Below are 16,200 nucleotides of genomic sequence, written 5' to 3'. Positions count from 1 at the left end.
CTTTCCCCCCAAACCTAGTTCTTCTTTTTTTGTAGTTGTTGCCTAATGAAGCGGATTTTATTATATTTTTAGCAACCAACATTTCAGGCAATTTTTTTATTTGCACACCTGCAACTAATACTTATTTGCAGATTTCATATTTTCACATTTATCTACTGATTAAATGTATTTATAACTACAAAAATGAACATTTGTGACATTTTTGTGATATAATGGGTTGTGAAGATAAACTTGAGAAATAGGAGGAAAAGTCACAGCCAATACAATAGTCAGATAAAGAGAAATCTTGCAAGGTTTGATTACTGTAACCCTGTAATAAAGAGTTTTAATATTCATAATGTTGGGGTTTCAGTCTTTTTTACTTCAAAGTGCTAACATTAGTCTTGTAAATCCGAATGTTTCTTTCAGTTCCTTGCCTTAATAGGGAAGGTTAAGCTTCAGATATTTTCTCAAATTCCATTCTTGATTTGGATTTATCTGATTTATTGATTATTATTTATTATTTACTCAGATTTATCTGATCATTGCCTTGACTGTGGCTCTTCCTGAGCCAAGGTGGCGCAGTGGTTAAATGCAGCACTGCAGGCTACTGCTAGATCAGCAGTTCAGCGGTTCAAATCTCACCGGCTCAGGGTTGACTCAGCCTTCCATCCTTCCGAGGTGGGTAAAATGAGGACCCAGATTGTTGGGGGCAATATGCTGACTCTCTGTAAACCACTTAGAGAGGCCTGAAAGGCCTATGAAGCGGTATATAAGTCTACTGCTATTGCTATTGCTATTGCTTCCTCTTAATCTCAAGGAACATGTGGTCATTTATGGACATGCAGAATGGAGAAAAATTGGGTTGTCCAAGACACATATTCTTAGCTAAAGTTTCAGTACTCATTAATTTAGTGTTCAAAATGACTTTATAAAATCAATACTGCAAATAATGAGAATCCTTGGTACTTGCAATATTAATCATGTTACCATTCAAAACAACATGCCAAATTTGACTGATTTAAGGCATACCTAATTGCATATAAGTCAAGCTGTTGCTGTTCTTCACTTTGTGATGTCTTCAAGGCTTGCATCTGTAATAGCTTTACAATGATTTTTATCAAGCCCTGGACATTCCTATCAAAAGCAAAGTAAAAATGCATGTTCAATCAACAGATTTCTACAAAAAGAGAAACATTTTCATGATGTCTCTTAACATATTTTTAATTTGAAATAACTTACCAGTATATATCATTAATGCAGGATCAAAACATAATTCAATATACCATTTTTCATTTGGTTTGTTCTGATTCCTATAGCTATGTGCCCAGTTTTACATAGTAAATTATCTCTTAGGCATTATCAGAAGACAGCCTTAATTTTGAAAATATTCTCTTTGGAGATATAACAGGTCATATATGCATACACCAGAGATCCTTAAGTGTCAGTCCTGATGTCAGCAAAAAGTCAATTAACAGCATACCAGTACTTAGTTTAACTTTGATTAAATAAACCAACTTTATATTCCTTCCTTTATTCTAACCATCTCAGTCTTTAATCCCTTCAAGTAATATCATTGAATCTTATTGTTTCTTTGTTCCTTATCACAAAACTCTTCAAAACATTAACAAGCCACTTTTTTTAAGTATAGCAAAATTACCCAGGTCACTCTCTTCCTTTTGCTGTTTCGGTATCCCTTTTAATTGTTAAGACATCAGCAAAGTTTTTGTATGTCTAGTGTAGAATCTTTTTCCATGACATTCTTATAGAAATCTACCATGTTTCCCTGAAAATACGACCTACCCCGAAAGTAAGTCACAGCTTGATTTTTACAAGTGCACCCAATATAAGCCCTCCCCCAAATAAGCCCTAATTAAAACCCTGTTCACTTCAGGGTGCACGGGTAAAAGTTAAGCTAGGGTGGTAATAGGGGGGTGGAACTCCCCTACTACTTACCTTTGGACAGTTGCAGCCAGGCTTCACACACCTTGACACCTGCCCTGCTGGCTCATTTTTTCTGCAGCTGACAAGGCCAGCACAGCTTTCCTGACGGCCTCTGCAGCCGATAACAGAGCTCCAGATCAATCCGGAGCTTTGTTATCGGCTGAAGAGGCCTTCAGGAAAGCCTTGCAAGCCAAAGAAGTTCCTGAAGGCCTCTAACAATGATAAGGTGGCCGGGGACGACATGTGCAAGGGATATGAGTCAGTGAATTATATTCCACCCAAAAATAAGAGCTGGTGCCTTTTTTGGTGGAAAAAATTATAAGACAGGGTCTTATTTTTGGGGAAACATGGGTACTTTCAACTCAGTCCTACTCTTATCAGGTAGAACTTGCTCCACTTCCATAAAATCCTTTAGACACAGTCTATCTATAGAGTCACCTCTAGTGTTAAATTTAATTTCTCAGTCCATTGTACAAAAGTATTCTTCAAAATGTCTAATGTTAAAATAATTCATTTCATTCTGTAACTATAAATTGAGTTTAAGAGTTTTTCTCTTCTAACTGTAATTTTAATTCCTTCTGGTTTCCCTTAGTATCCATTTTTTAAAAATCTTCTATGATGTTTTAAAACGAAACAATTTTCACATGGGAAAGGTTGCTTATAATTAATTCCAAAATCTTATTGCAAATTTAACTGGATACTTAGTCCATTTTTATCTTTCTAAAATTAAAGTTTTAATCATTCTTGCTGTTTATTCCATAATTTTCTTAAAGTTCTTAAATTTACTGCTAAAACTTCTTTCACTGTTTGAAGGAAATTCACATACTGTAGTGTTATAAAACTCACACAATCCAAAAGTTTCTAATAGCTGAAAAACAGTTAATAAACATTTTCCAAAAGTAATTAGAAAAGGAAGTATATGAACCTAGTGTCCTTTTGAAGGGAAAAAAAAAACCATACTGAAGACCAAGACAAAATGGATACTGTCTTCCAGGCTTCTAAAAGCCAACTGAGAGGGGAACCCAAGGTCTTGACTGGCTCTTTGCATCCATTTTTTTAATTGTGCTATATATCATCCCTCTTCTTATACTGTGGTGAATTAGGGAGTGGACTCTTTCTGAGCCCCTTTCATATATTTTCTGCATGTTGTGGACTTAAGTTTTGTTTCACCCATCACTTTGGTGAAAGAGCTTGCATATTTCCATCAAGGTCACCTTCCTTACTGTCTACAGCCCATTTGATTATGTATTGTTAAGTTGGTGTTGACTCTTAGCAATCATCTAGATTTTGTCCATGACCTGTTCCTAACCTAATCCTTCAAATCTTCCAATGGTATATAAATCACCATTGTAATTGAGTCCACTTACCTTTCTGCTAGTTGTCCTCTTCTCTTTCACTCTCAGCATTACAGCCTTCTTCAGAGAGCTCTGTCTTTGCATAATTAATCCAAAGTAGGATAATTTCAGCCTCCAGTGCACCAGCTTGATTGATTTGTTTGATGATCTACTTTTTTATTTTCTTGGCTGTCCATGGTACTCCCAGGAGTCTTCTTCAACAGCGAAGTTAAAAAACAGCAATATTCTTCCTGTTCTACTTCTTCAAAGTCTAATTTTTGCTTTCATAGGGTGCCACAGGGAATGTCATTTCTTGCACTATTCTGATCTTTGTGAGTATAAACACATCACAGCATCTGAACATCCTTTCAAAGACTTTCGCAGCTGCTCTATCTTGTTTGTGATTTATTTGACTGCTCTTTCCTTTACTAATGATTGTTGATCCTGAAAGGTAGAAGCTATTTACCACTTAGATATCTTGTGAATTCTAAGAATGGTTGTTCTAGCTGTTGTCATTTGTTTGTCTTCTTTATATTTAATTTCATTTCCATTTTTTTCTTTTTAACTATTATTACTAGAGCTTAGAGATCTTTTGTATTTTCAGCTTAGGTTATTGATTTTTCTTCCTCCAAAGTAACATATTCACATATTCATCTGCTTCCAATCAAAATTCCCTTAATATATATATTCAGGATATGGGTTGAATAAATGGATAGTATAAAGTCAGTCCTACAAGGTAGATCAAACTGAGAAACTAATGTCAGGTAGATTAATACTATTTTTATTATAAAAGCTATAGTAACAGAATCTTGCAAGTCTGAATATGCTCCTTTCCTTTATCTCCACTGAATTAGGGAATGGGCTTACCAAATTACTCTCTTGATGCAGCTTCAGTCTCCTTTTACCTCCCAACTGTCCATCAAGGCCATTCCCTGTCATCAACACTTTTCTCACCCCTTCGCTGACCTGAAACCAATGTGTTTTATTATGTACTATCCATATTGTGGCTTCCTGATCTATATATATACATATTTTCTTGAGGGCTTGAGGACAATGATTGAGGACAATGAGATGTCCTGGGATTCCCAATTTTTTTAATTGACGTTTCAGTTTCATATGTTGACATAAACAAAAGCATTTCTATACAGCAATGAAGCACATGCTGACTTCTTTCTGGTATTTTTTGGCTTTCTTAATTATTCAGCATGCTCAGCAATATATTTTGTGGCTTAGCATTTTTTAGCATCAGCTTGAACATCTGGCATCTCTTTTTCTATGTAGGCTCCAATCTGCATTGGATGATCTCAAGCATTATTTTGTTGATATATCAAATTAAGGATATTGTGTAATAGTTTGCATACTCTGTTAAGTCTTCTTTTTCATATTGGGATATAAATTTCCCAATCTGTTGGCCACTGTGTTGTCCTCCAGATTTGCTTCATTAGAATCTTCACCCATTTTGCTAATAGCTTGGTTAGAATCATTACTGATTCTTCTTCTGTTGGTTGCCATATTTAAGCAAATATTCCACCCATTTCTGCACCTTCTGACTAGGTAAAGACTGGATGTTGATTTAATTTCATCTTCTAGTACTAGAGGTTCTTGTAAGTAGAAATATCTTCTATAATATCTTGGACATTGACAACTTCATTTTACAGTATTTAAGGCTATTCATTCCTTTTTTTGAATCAGTTGAAGCTATCTACTGGCATCCTTTAGCACCGTGATGGTGAACCTGTGGCACGCGTAGTCATATCTTCAGGCCCTAGCTTGCTCCAGTGCGGCCAGCTGATTTTCAGCTGGCCCACCCACGCTGCCCTTCCCTTCCCAGGAGTCTCCACATGATGCCAGATAAGTACAGAACTCATGCGGTGGCTCTGGGAGGAAATTTTTGGCCTCCGGAGAGCCTCCGGGCAGGCAGGGGAGAACGTTTTCATCCTCCCCAGGCTCCCAGAAAATCTCTGGAGCCTGGGGAGGGTGGAAAATGGGCCTACCTGGCTCACCGGAAATTGGGAAATGGGCCATTTCAGGCCTCCGGAGGCTTCAATGAGGCCTGCTAGGCCCAAAACAGAGCGCAGGTGATCATACACACATGCGTGAGAGCATGGGGGGTTGCATGCGCATAGGAAGGGGTTGGGATGCGGGGGGATTGAATTATGGGTATGGGTATGGGCATGCGCATGCGTGCTTTTGGCACCCGTGGGGAAAAAGGTTCTCCATCATTGCTTTAGCATATTAGTTTGAGGTTACAACCCACTTCTAGAGTTCAGAGATATTTTGGAAGACTTTCTATGATTTCCATGTTTGTTTCCATCTTTAGTATCTTTACAGAAGTACTCTTAGTACTGTTTTTTGTCTCTTCTAACAGCTTTCTGAAATTGTTTGATAGGTTTCTTCTTGAGATTTTGTTTTTCTTGGCTCTGGCTTCCTTTCCTTGGTAATTTCCATGATCTGTTCTGACATCCTATGTTGATTTCTTGTTTCTTTGTCTTTGGCAGTGTCTTTTCACATTCCTCCTTAACAATTTTGTTATGTTCAATCCATAGTTCCTCTGATTCTCTGTCAATGAGGCTCAGGATTTGCAAGAAATTCCTGATGTTCTCATTGAAAATGGGGCTTATATGCTCAAGAAGATATTGCAGAAATTGTTTTATTTTCCTGTTCTTGTTTAGCTTAACTCCTGCTCTTACTTTGACAAGTAAACTAGTTTTCTTTAACCCTCTTCAGGACTTGGATTATATTTTTCAGTGATACCCTAATGTACGTTATATGCTGGTAATACACAGCTAGCGTTTAATAGAGTATTTTGGTAGTGTATAAAAAAAAGATTGCTGTTTTACTGTGCTGGGTTAGGGGTTGAAAGGGATGTATTGCTTTTAATAGTTGAAGCAAGGCATGTTCAAAATGTAATTTTTTGAAAGTTAGAATGTAGAAATATGTTTTGATGGTACAAATCATAGAATCTCTGACTTTGAGGGTCAATGACCTTATAATACAGTACAGGTGAAAAACCAAATTACTAACCTTGAGCAATAAAACAACCTCTATGCAAAGAGCAGAAATCTGTAGGTGATTAAGCTTCAGCGTCATTGCAATTATTCTTTTTCATCATTTACCTATTTATTTTTTGCTGCACCACTCTCTGCTCCAACATTTATCTAACTCCAATTTAAGAATACAAGAGAAGAGGCAGAACATCAACGAACATGTTTAGCTTTGGCAAACTTCCATAAAATCTGTTTGGGTTTGGGTTGACAAAAACCTCATGAACACTGAATCCATAGTCAATTCAATAAGATCACTGGGGTCTCAAAAGAAATGGCAAAAAAAAAGTATTTGGTTGTGTTTTCATTCACAACACCAAAATGTTTGAATGATGCTGAGAATACCTTTGAGCATTATAAGGAAACTGTTACATGCCCAACAGCTTTCTTGGAAGAAAAGCATTGTTATTTGACCCAGGCTCAAGACCTGTAGAGAGAATCTCTGAATGGCAAAAAGAGAGAGAGAGATTGTGTGTTCCATAGATCAGGAAAAACAACTTGACTCTGAAGCCCCATCACTATTTAATGTTTGGACACTGGGAAAGGAGGGACACTGGAGCAGAAAATAGCAGAGGTGTCAGCCCTGTGAGGTAGGCCAGGTCACCAGAAAGGATTCCTGGAATGTTCTTTGTTGCAATAAGGTAAAAAACAGGATCTAGAAAAACCTGTCCAAGTTTTTCTCTGCTGCATTATATATTAAACAAAACCGAGGTAGAGTTATTTTGCATCTTTCTCATGCTTTCCCCTGTCTCAGGATTGTACAGGTAATCCTTGATTTACAACCGTTTGTTTAGTGACTGTCCAAAGTTACAACAGCACTGAAAAATGTGATTTATGACCAGAGTTCAAAGTTATGACCTTTGCAGCATCCCTATGATCATGTGATCAAAATTCAGATGCTTGGTAACTGGTTCATAATTATGACTGCTGCTGTGTCCCAAGGTCATGTGATCATCTTTTGTGACATTCTAACAAGCAAAGTCAGTGGAGAATCCAGGTTCACTTAACAACCACGTTACTTACTTAAAAACTGCAGTAATTTACTTAACAACTGTGACAAGAAATGTCATAAAACAGGGCAAAACTCACTTAACAAATGTGTCACTTAACAACAGAAATTTTGGGCTCAACTGTGGTTGTAAGTCAAAGACAACCCATATAATTTTTTTCTACCTTATTATCTCATTCCTTCCTTCCTCCATGGCTCTTTCGCGTTTTCCCCAGGGTCAAACCTACCTTCTTTTTACAAGATGGTATCACTGATTCTGAACTACAAAATCAAAAGAGCTGATCTTTAATTAAAGGAAATGACCATCACCTGGCTGAAGGAATGAGGCTGAGTGCTGTGTTAAGAATGTAGCCAAACTCTGCATGATCTTGTTTGACAAGCTTCACCACAGCCTCACAGCAGGTTGTCCGGACCATCATATTGTCACTGCAGGACTTTTCCCAGAGCAAATTTAACGCTGGGGTCTGGAATCAAAGAGAGAGGAGAAACAAGCTCCATTATTCAGGACTGATGACATAAATTCAATTATTGTTCTCGCAGCTATTCTACTTCAATTGATATCTGAGCAAAAACAGAGAAAGTTAAGGAATATTTGACTCTTTCCTCACTTGCCACTGGGTGAATATATAGTTAATTTACCTCAAACTCAAAACTAGATAAAATTTACCAATGTGATACAAGAAACTGTTGACATGGAAGACTCCTGCTTTTACTAGTTGTGCAAGACATTGGAGCGTGGCTGGAATATCAAATATCACTCTCAGGACAGTATGGGAAATAAAATAATATATGAAAAAGGAATTTTCAGTAGTGGCCTCATGATTAGGGAAGCACCTCATAAAAATAGTTCCCCCCTCCCCTTGTTTTTTGGCATTTAGAATATAAGTTTCTGGCATCCCAAAGGTGCTTTTTCAAGAGGCAACTGAACTTGAAAAAGCACCTTTGGGACAACCATGACCTGGATGGCTGAGAATCTCCATAGACATTAGGTGTCTGGCATCTTTTGAGACAGTTTATTTTAGAGTTTGCTATGAATTTATTAGGATTGACATTTAATTTTAATTTAATCAAAATCTGTAATTTAATTCTGATATGGCTGGTAGTTATCCTATTGCAATTTTAATATTTGATACTTCTAAAAATATAGCTACATTTTTTTAACTGCACCTAACCATTTAAATCAGTCAATCGATTGCAAACACGTTTGGTTATGGACTGAACTTCCTAATGGAAACCAGTACTTTAATTTTTACTCTCCTCATTTAGAATTGGCCAAAACATAAAAAGCCTGTTTCAAAAGTCAAACTATTTAGCATGGCAAATATTCTATGAGAGGACAAAATATTTGGCCTTCTAATAAAAAAAAAAAAGGCATGTTTCCATTTAATACTCAGAAAAATATCTAGTGGATAGTTTATAGTTTGCTACACTTTTATTGTATATATGGAATGTGTATGTGTATGTGTGTGTATATTGAAAAAACGAGGCCTGTAGAATGCTTGGGAAGCCTGCAGATTGCAAAAACTGTTGTTTTTTTTTAATTTACCTCTTCAAAATCATGGTGTGTCTTATACTCTGGTGCGTATTATAGTCCAAAAAAACCCGGTAATTTTGAGTCCAGCTTGCTTTCTAAGTTCTAGCTATCGCACAGGGTTATTAAGGAGAGAAACAGGAAGAGGGAATTCTATGTATGGTATATTGTCCTTGTCTCTTGAATGAAAGCCAGATATAAAGTGATCAAGCACTAAGTAAGCAAAGTTGCAACAAATAGTTTTAGCTCCAACAATTCTAAATTTAAGTTCAGAAACGTAAGTTTTATTCCATTTAACTCTAATGAACAAAGTAAACATCAGGAAATAGATAATGGAATAGGAAAATGTATTTTATATCAGAACCAGGTAATCTATTGCTAGATTTTGGAAATCTTTTGAAAATCTTTCTTCAATTATATTACAGATTTTTACAAATCTCAGCATCTCTCAGTCAAGACAAACAATTGATGAAAATCAAACAAATTTCTATACAAATAGTCCTTGAGTTGCTGTTCGCATTTATGACCGTTTCAGCATCCCTGTGGTCACATGATCAAAATTTGGACACTTGGCAACTGGCATGTATTTTTGATAGTTGCAGTGTCCTAGAGTCATGTGATCACATTTTGCGACTTTCTGAGAAGCAAAGTTAATGGGGAAGCCAGATTCACTTAAGAACCTTGTTGTTACTAACAGCTGCAGTACTTCACTTAACAAACTGTGGCAAGAAAGGTCATACAATGGGGCAAAACTCACAAAAACTGCCTGGCTTAACAACAGAAATTTTGGGCTCAGTTGTGGTTGTAAGTCAAAGACTATCTGTATATGCCAGTTAGTTAATTTTTTGTTTATTTACTTCTGGTAATTGGGACCAGAATTTCCATAGCTAAATGATGCAGTCAGAAAGTATAAAATCATATGACCACATTAGCAGGAAGTCCTAGGCAGTTCACAAGCAGGTCAGCAGGCAAGTAAGTGCCTGCTGTGGCCTGACCAAAGTGCAGCCAGGCCAGGGCTGGTTGCTGCCATGGGTGAAAGGATGAGCAAGCCATTCTGCACTCTACCATCCCAAGCACCGAAATTTTGATCACATGACCACAGGGGCATTGTATTGGCCATGACTTCAAGAATCAGGCTTATGTATCATTCAACATTGTCATAACTTTGTACAAAGGGTTGTTAAGCAAGGACTACCTGTAGGTTCTCTTAATTCTTAATACGGGTTACACCAAAGAGCTAAAATTTCACCATACTTGTAAAAACTAGTTTGCACATTTTCAGTAAGAGAAATTCCAGTAGACCAGAGAGCCGTTTAAAGTGTTCCTTGCCTCATAAAATGTTAGTATTCATGCTCTGCATGAATCTACCCATTCTAGACAGTGCATCATTATCATTAGATATTGTTACGTACACCATTTCAATGGGGTTTTTTTTCCTTTCTCATATATTATCCTCTATATTATTCTCTAGCTGTGAAAATTTAAAATTACTGGAATTGAATTTCAATCATGTTGCACCACAAAAGCAGTTCTCAGGGCAATGGGGGAAAGAAAAATGAAAGCAAAGTCACAAACCTGGTTACTGGACTGGCTGATCTTGTTAGATAAAACATTTTCTTTCAGCACTGCAGCAATAAGATGGCCCACAGCCTGTGAATAAACATAAATCACTAAACTATGATGTTTATTGCAGCCAGCAGCAACCACATCCTACCCACCACACACTGCTACATTAGTTAAACAACAACATGAAGGCTAAGGTTATATTGCGGAAAATAATTTATCAAACACAATTCAATAGTAGCAACTTGATATTCTCTTTATCTTCACAGAGAATTCTGAAATATAATATCTTGATGTTAAAAATATGGCCACTCACAACTATTTAGATTGTCAATACAAGTGGATCAGAACTTGCTACCTGAGTAAGCATAGCAAAAATGTATTAAAGTTAATGTTAAAATATTACTAGATGAGGCTTTACTTAGGAGTTACATATATGAGAAAGTCCTCAGTCTCCCTTAAAAAGTGATTTAATAACTGTTCCTGGTAATACAAAAAGTTCTGCCTAGGGCATGAGATACTGTGATCTGTCATTACAACGTCAGCAAATCTGGTGACAGCTGGAGATCAAGAATCACTCCAGAATCCATTAATCTCTTATTTCAAGGAGAATGCAACCAACTCCAAAACGATCTCAAGCTCAATCTCTAACTCCTATGTAATAACAGTACCTCTGTTTTGGCTGGATTAAACAACAGCTTGTTATTTCCCATCCAGTCCATAATGGCACTTTGGCAATGCTCCAGGATATCAAATAACTTACTTGAAACGGGGTGGTAGGAAGCAGCAAAGCAGGGTGTCCTCATCCTGAAGGCATCTCACTCAAAATTCTTCCCCAGGGGTTTCATATAAAGAATTCATTTTTCAACAAGTACAAGTGCCTATGTGTGGATCAATCTATTCAGGCCACATATGGTACACACCAAACAAAAGCTTTCTCACCTGTGACTGAATAAGCGTGTTAGGAAAATCAAGCCTTTTTCTGATTTCTTCAGACATTGTTTGATTAATCTATAGACAAACTTCTGAAATAATAAAAGTAGATATAAAATGTCAACATCATCACTAATTTGGTTTTTACATTTGCTGAATAAACTGCAGTGAATAAACATAAACCAAAAATTTGAGTTTATACATTTACACTAAGCCTATGTCAAACTAACCACATTATGGCTAAGCCATGTGTGCACTCTGAATAAAAGTTATTTAATTGAAAGTCCACAAAAGTCTAAACAATAATCTTGTTAAAATAAGAGCACATAGTGTAACACAGCAGTCCCCAAATTTTACAGCTTGGTGGCCCGGGAGGGGGGAGGGGAACCAGCCCACAGGTCGCACAAATTGAGCTGTGTGTTTATGCACTGGCCAGCTGTTGGAGCAGCTTGGTTTGAAACAGACTGTGGTCTGGTAATTGTAGACCCCTGGTTTAGCATATTCAGAGATCTGAAATAGACATAAACAGTTATCTGTGGAGATTCTCAGTCACCCAGGTCATAGTTGTCCCAAAGATGCTTTTTCAAAAGGAAACTGGACTTTTTTTTTCTTAAAGACTTTCGCTTCTCATCCAAGCAGCTTCTTCAGTTCTGACTGAGTCAGAATTGAAGAAGCTTCTTGGATGTGAAACAAGATGTCTTCAAGGAAAAAATAAAGTCCAGTTGCCTTTTGAAAAAGCACCTTTGGGAGATAAATTGTTACATTATGGTGAAAGGAACCAATTTCTATGTTATAGCTATGTGCTGGAATTTCCCTTTGTAACATCCATTTGTATCATTTTAATATTTCTGACATTAGCCACAAAATGATTATTATTATTTTGGCATATATAAACTGACATATTATGTTACCTGTAGGGTCTCAACAATTTTGTTAACTTTCTTGAATGCTTGAGTGTACTTGGCCTGCAATATTTTAAAAGAGCTGTTTTTCCATTATAGTCTGTGGCAGCCTTCATTACTCTGGTGCCCTCCTGATGGTTTGGATTTTCATTCAAATTCCCAGCATGTTGCACAGTAGATATTCACATCATAGTGTAAAACATCTGGAAACACCAGTTTGAGAAAGAGTGCTGTAGATGTATTGCGGGAACTGAAAATGTTTTTCCCAGTACATATGTTGCTGTGAGCATAGCACATATACTGAAGCACTAAAGGACTAGAAGGGAGATGTCGTTTGTCTAACAGTCACATGTGAACTTAAGCAACCACGTTATAGCTTTTTAGATAAAGAATCTTGCTCAACATCAGGTATGAACCATTCACTGAACCAGTTGCAGAGAAGATTCAACTGTACAGCTATAGATGAAGAGCTACTGAAAGATCTTTTTTTAAAGCAGTCTTGGAAGCTTAGTCTGCTGCCCTAACAATCTTCCAAATTACTATATGTTCATTTTGTTGAAAACAAACAAACTGTTGAGAACAGTTATCTTTATTGCAGAAAGTAATAATAAACTATAAATAAAGTAAAGTAAACTATAGTAAGGTTTTTTCAACTTAAAATAATTGCTAATTTGTTTCTATTGCTTTATATTTAAACCAAAGCTCTGTCCTTGTAGCTGCTTGTTTTTGTCTAGGACCGAGATGGCGAACCTATGGCACATGTATCACAGGTGGCACACAGAGCCATTTCTGAGGGCACGTGAAGCGTTGCCCTGTCAGCTGATTTTCAGTCTTGATTTTCAGCCGTTTTTGCCCTCCGGAGGCTTTTTGAAGCCTCCAGTGAAAAACCACCCAACGCACTTCCGGGTTGCGTGTTGGGCCATTTTTCACCCTCCCCAGGCTCCCAGAAAGCCTCTGGAGCCTGGGGAGTGCAAAAAAAGGACATGTTTCCTGCCTCCAAGAGGGAGGCCATTTTTGCCCTTCCCAGGATCCTAGAAAGCCTCTAGAGCCTGGGGAGGGTGAAAAACGGACCTACAAAGCTCACCGGAAGTTGGAAAACAGGCCATTTCCAGCCTCTGCAGGGCCTCCGGAGGTGGTGGGAGGCTGTTTCTGCCTTCCCCAGGCTCCAAGAAAGTTGTGCGCACATGAGCGGGGCGCAGGGGGCACGGCACAGGGGAGCATTAAATTATGTGGATGGGCACACAAGCATGCGCAACAGCGCGCATGTGTGTACTTTTGGCACCTGAGGCGAAAAAGGTTCGCCCTCACTGGTCTAGGAGATGAAGAAGGGATCATACCAGAACTATCCCTGCCTGATTTTACCCTGACAACAATTTTGAAATGTAAGCTGCTCAGACTGCTAGTGAACTACTTAGCAATCTGTAAGCAATTTGTAAACTGCCCAGAGATGCTTTACAAAGTGGGATGGGTGGCTTATAAATTAAACAAATAAACATGCAATTTGAACCTAATTTCCCATCCTTAGTCCAATCCTTTAACCATACAGTACACACAAAAGACACTGAACTGAAGTGCCTTTTTAACAAGATGCTTGGGGGTGGGATCTGTTCTGATTTTTTACCAGCTGAATAAGGTATTAGCTCATCTTATTTATTTATAATTACTCTTCTGTAATATCAATACATTGTCAAAATTCTGAATCCTTCTCTTAATCCAGTCAGATTTTTTTGCCTGAAATCCTAGATCATTGTATTCCACGTCACAGTGGATACAGAAAATTTATACCAGGGGTGTCAAACTGGCAGCCCATGGGCTGGATGCATCATGTGCAGGCCATGCCCAACCCATATCCACAAAGGGAAAAAAACATCACGTGGCAGCAATTGGACACCATGAGTTTGACAGCCATGGTCTATACCAGGGGTAGTCAACCTTTTTATACCTACCGTCCATTTTTGTATCTGTTAGTAGTAAAATTTTCTAACCGCCCACCGGTTCCACAGTAATGGTGATTTTATGAAAACGTAATGAAATTTTTTAAATAATGCTATGATTTTTTTTAAAAAAGTCAATTAAATTTTTAAAAAGGAAAGTGCTTCAGTATTGGACAAAACCCCTACCACCCACCATGAAAGCTGGAACACCCACTAGTAGGTGGTAGGGACCAGGTTGACTACCACTGGTCTATACCCTTATTAAAATGCCAGGTTTTAGAAATATAAGAAAATCAGATCAAGATAAAACACTTCAGAATTGTTTCCATCTTCATAACATATAAGCTGTACAATCAATTAAAAAACAAACTGAAAATTGTCTTGTGGTGAATTTAAAAAAAAAACTGGCATTTTAATAGGGGTGTATAGACTGCTTACAGTATATCCACTATATATTAACTTTTGTTTTGCTTTAACTTTCTGGTACTATTGCTCTATTTTTTAATCATGTCACATATTCTGTGTCAGCAAACATATATCATGTTCAGGCTGAGGGTTGTCAATCCTATTGCTCCAAGAACACCGGAAAAGGCATTGGATGTTTACAGTATGAAAAACCAGATGAGTAGAGGTGAGTACTCTGCAATATCATTTAAAATGTTAGCTGACATGTATATGAAACATTCAGCCTTAAAAGTGTTTGCATCAACTGAGTTTTATCCATGTCAAAGAGAGTGACAGTCTACATGTATTAACTGAAGAATATAACAATTTACTGCATCATCAGGAACCTTGCTTCATATCTTCACAGAGCAAGTTTGGAGATAAAGGACCAAGGATGGGACCAGCATACACTAGTCTGCTCCTATCATACCTGCTTTAACACCACCTTTAAACTTCTCCACTGTACAGCATGTCTTATAATAGTGCCAAGCGCCAAGTTAGGAAGGATTGCGTCTCTAAAATTCTGAAGCAAGTTGAAATAGTACTCGTTTGAATCAAGCCTTGTGCTATAGTCCAAAGCTCTGTTCTTGTTGTAGCAGCTTAGGTTTGTTACACAATTCTAATTCATCTTATTCATGTTGCAGTGGTTTTAAATTAATTTCAAATTTTATATAAACAAATCTAAACATTTTTTTAAAAGCAGCATGGAATTTCAGAAGACTCTGGTAGCCCTATAATCTAACAAGGACTACATACAACTAGATAAGTAATTTCCCCAGAAGTGAACTAACTGCTAAACCATTACAAATCTCAGGAAAGACTCTAGACCTCTATTATTTCAGCTTTTTAGAAATGGTGGGCTGCAACCCCACCATTGCCAGACAGCCAAGCCATTCTGCATGGAGATTATAAAAACTAGGAGACCAACTGATGGGGGACTTCAGCTTGTGGAAGCTTGCCTTAGATTAGAATAAACTGCAGCGACCGAATTAGGGAATGAGAAGAGCGTGTTGCCTTCTTAAAACGTGGCATGCATCAACTCAATCCAGAAGAAGAAAAGACATTAAAAAGTTTGAATTACTTTCCAATTGCACGCTTCAACAGCCCTGCGCCACCCCCTAACACTGCAGAGGCGTGCAGATCCACTATTGGAAGGCTACGATGGGCAGCGTTCGAAGCAAGCGTTTCAAACCGAAAGCAGCCTCTTAAGGCCGAAACAGGCGCTCACCTGCGTTCACTCGAGATCCCTCTGTCAAACCCCGCAGCAACGTCCCGTGGCCGGAGACGCGGTATACAGCGCAGGCTCAGTAGCGATTGTTCGGTCGCCCTGACTCACAAAAGGGCAGGTTGGCTACATTGTTGCTTCTGAGCATGCCCGGGAAGAGGATTATGAGGAGGGAGGAGGTGGAGCCGCGTTACAAATAAGGAAGATTTGGTTTCGTAGAATGGTGTGTTAAAGCTGCTGAAGTGTCGGTGACTTGTCAATTTTCTGTGGGCTGTTTTTAAATCTAATATGACTGATTTTTCACTTTCTTCATATTGTTTGTACGTACTGTGTCGCTGCTTATTACAGTCATACATAA

At 37.8% G+C, this 16,200-nt stretch overlaps 1 protein-coding gene across 1 annotated transcript in view; it reads right to left on the bottom strand.

Moving 5' to 3' along the window:
* The window catches only part of FOCAD (focadhesin), a 155,932-nt gene extending 140,040 nt beyond the window's left edge, over nt 1-15,892 (bottom strand). The window contains exons 1-5 of the mRNA XM_087716118.1: nt 15,846-15,892; nt 11,347-11,429; nt 10,417-10,491; nt 7,620-7,774; nt 1,012-1,116 (exon numbers count right to left, since the gene is read on the bottom strand). Coding sequence (XP_087572244.1) covers nt 1,012-1,116; nt 7,620-7,774; nt 10,417-10,491; nt 11,347-11,403 — 392 coding nt within the window. The 5' untranslated portion in view covers nt 11,404-11,429; nt 15,846-15,892. The remainder of the gene's footprint in view (nt 1-1,011; nt 1,117-7,619; nt 7,775-10,416; nt 10,492-11,346; nt 11,430-15,845) is intronic.
* Nucleotides 15,893-16,200: the final 308 nt, after the last annotated feature.

Source organism: Thamnophis sirtalis, unplaced genomic scaffold (genome assembly GCF_051295495.1).
Source record: "Thamnophis sirtalis isolate CommonGarterSnake01/CBP01778 unplaced genomic scaffold, rThaSir2_p1.2 scaffold_5, whole genome shotgun sequence".
Taxonomy (NCBI): domain Eukaryota; kingdom Metazoa; phylum Chordata; class Lepidosauria; order Squamata; family Natricidae; genus Thamnophis; species Thamnophis sirtalis.
This window is presented reverse-complemented; position numbering and strand designations above follow the sequence as displayed.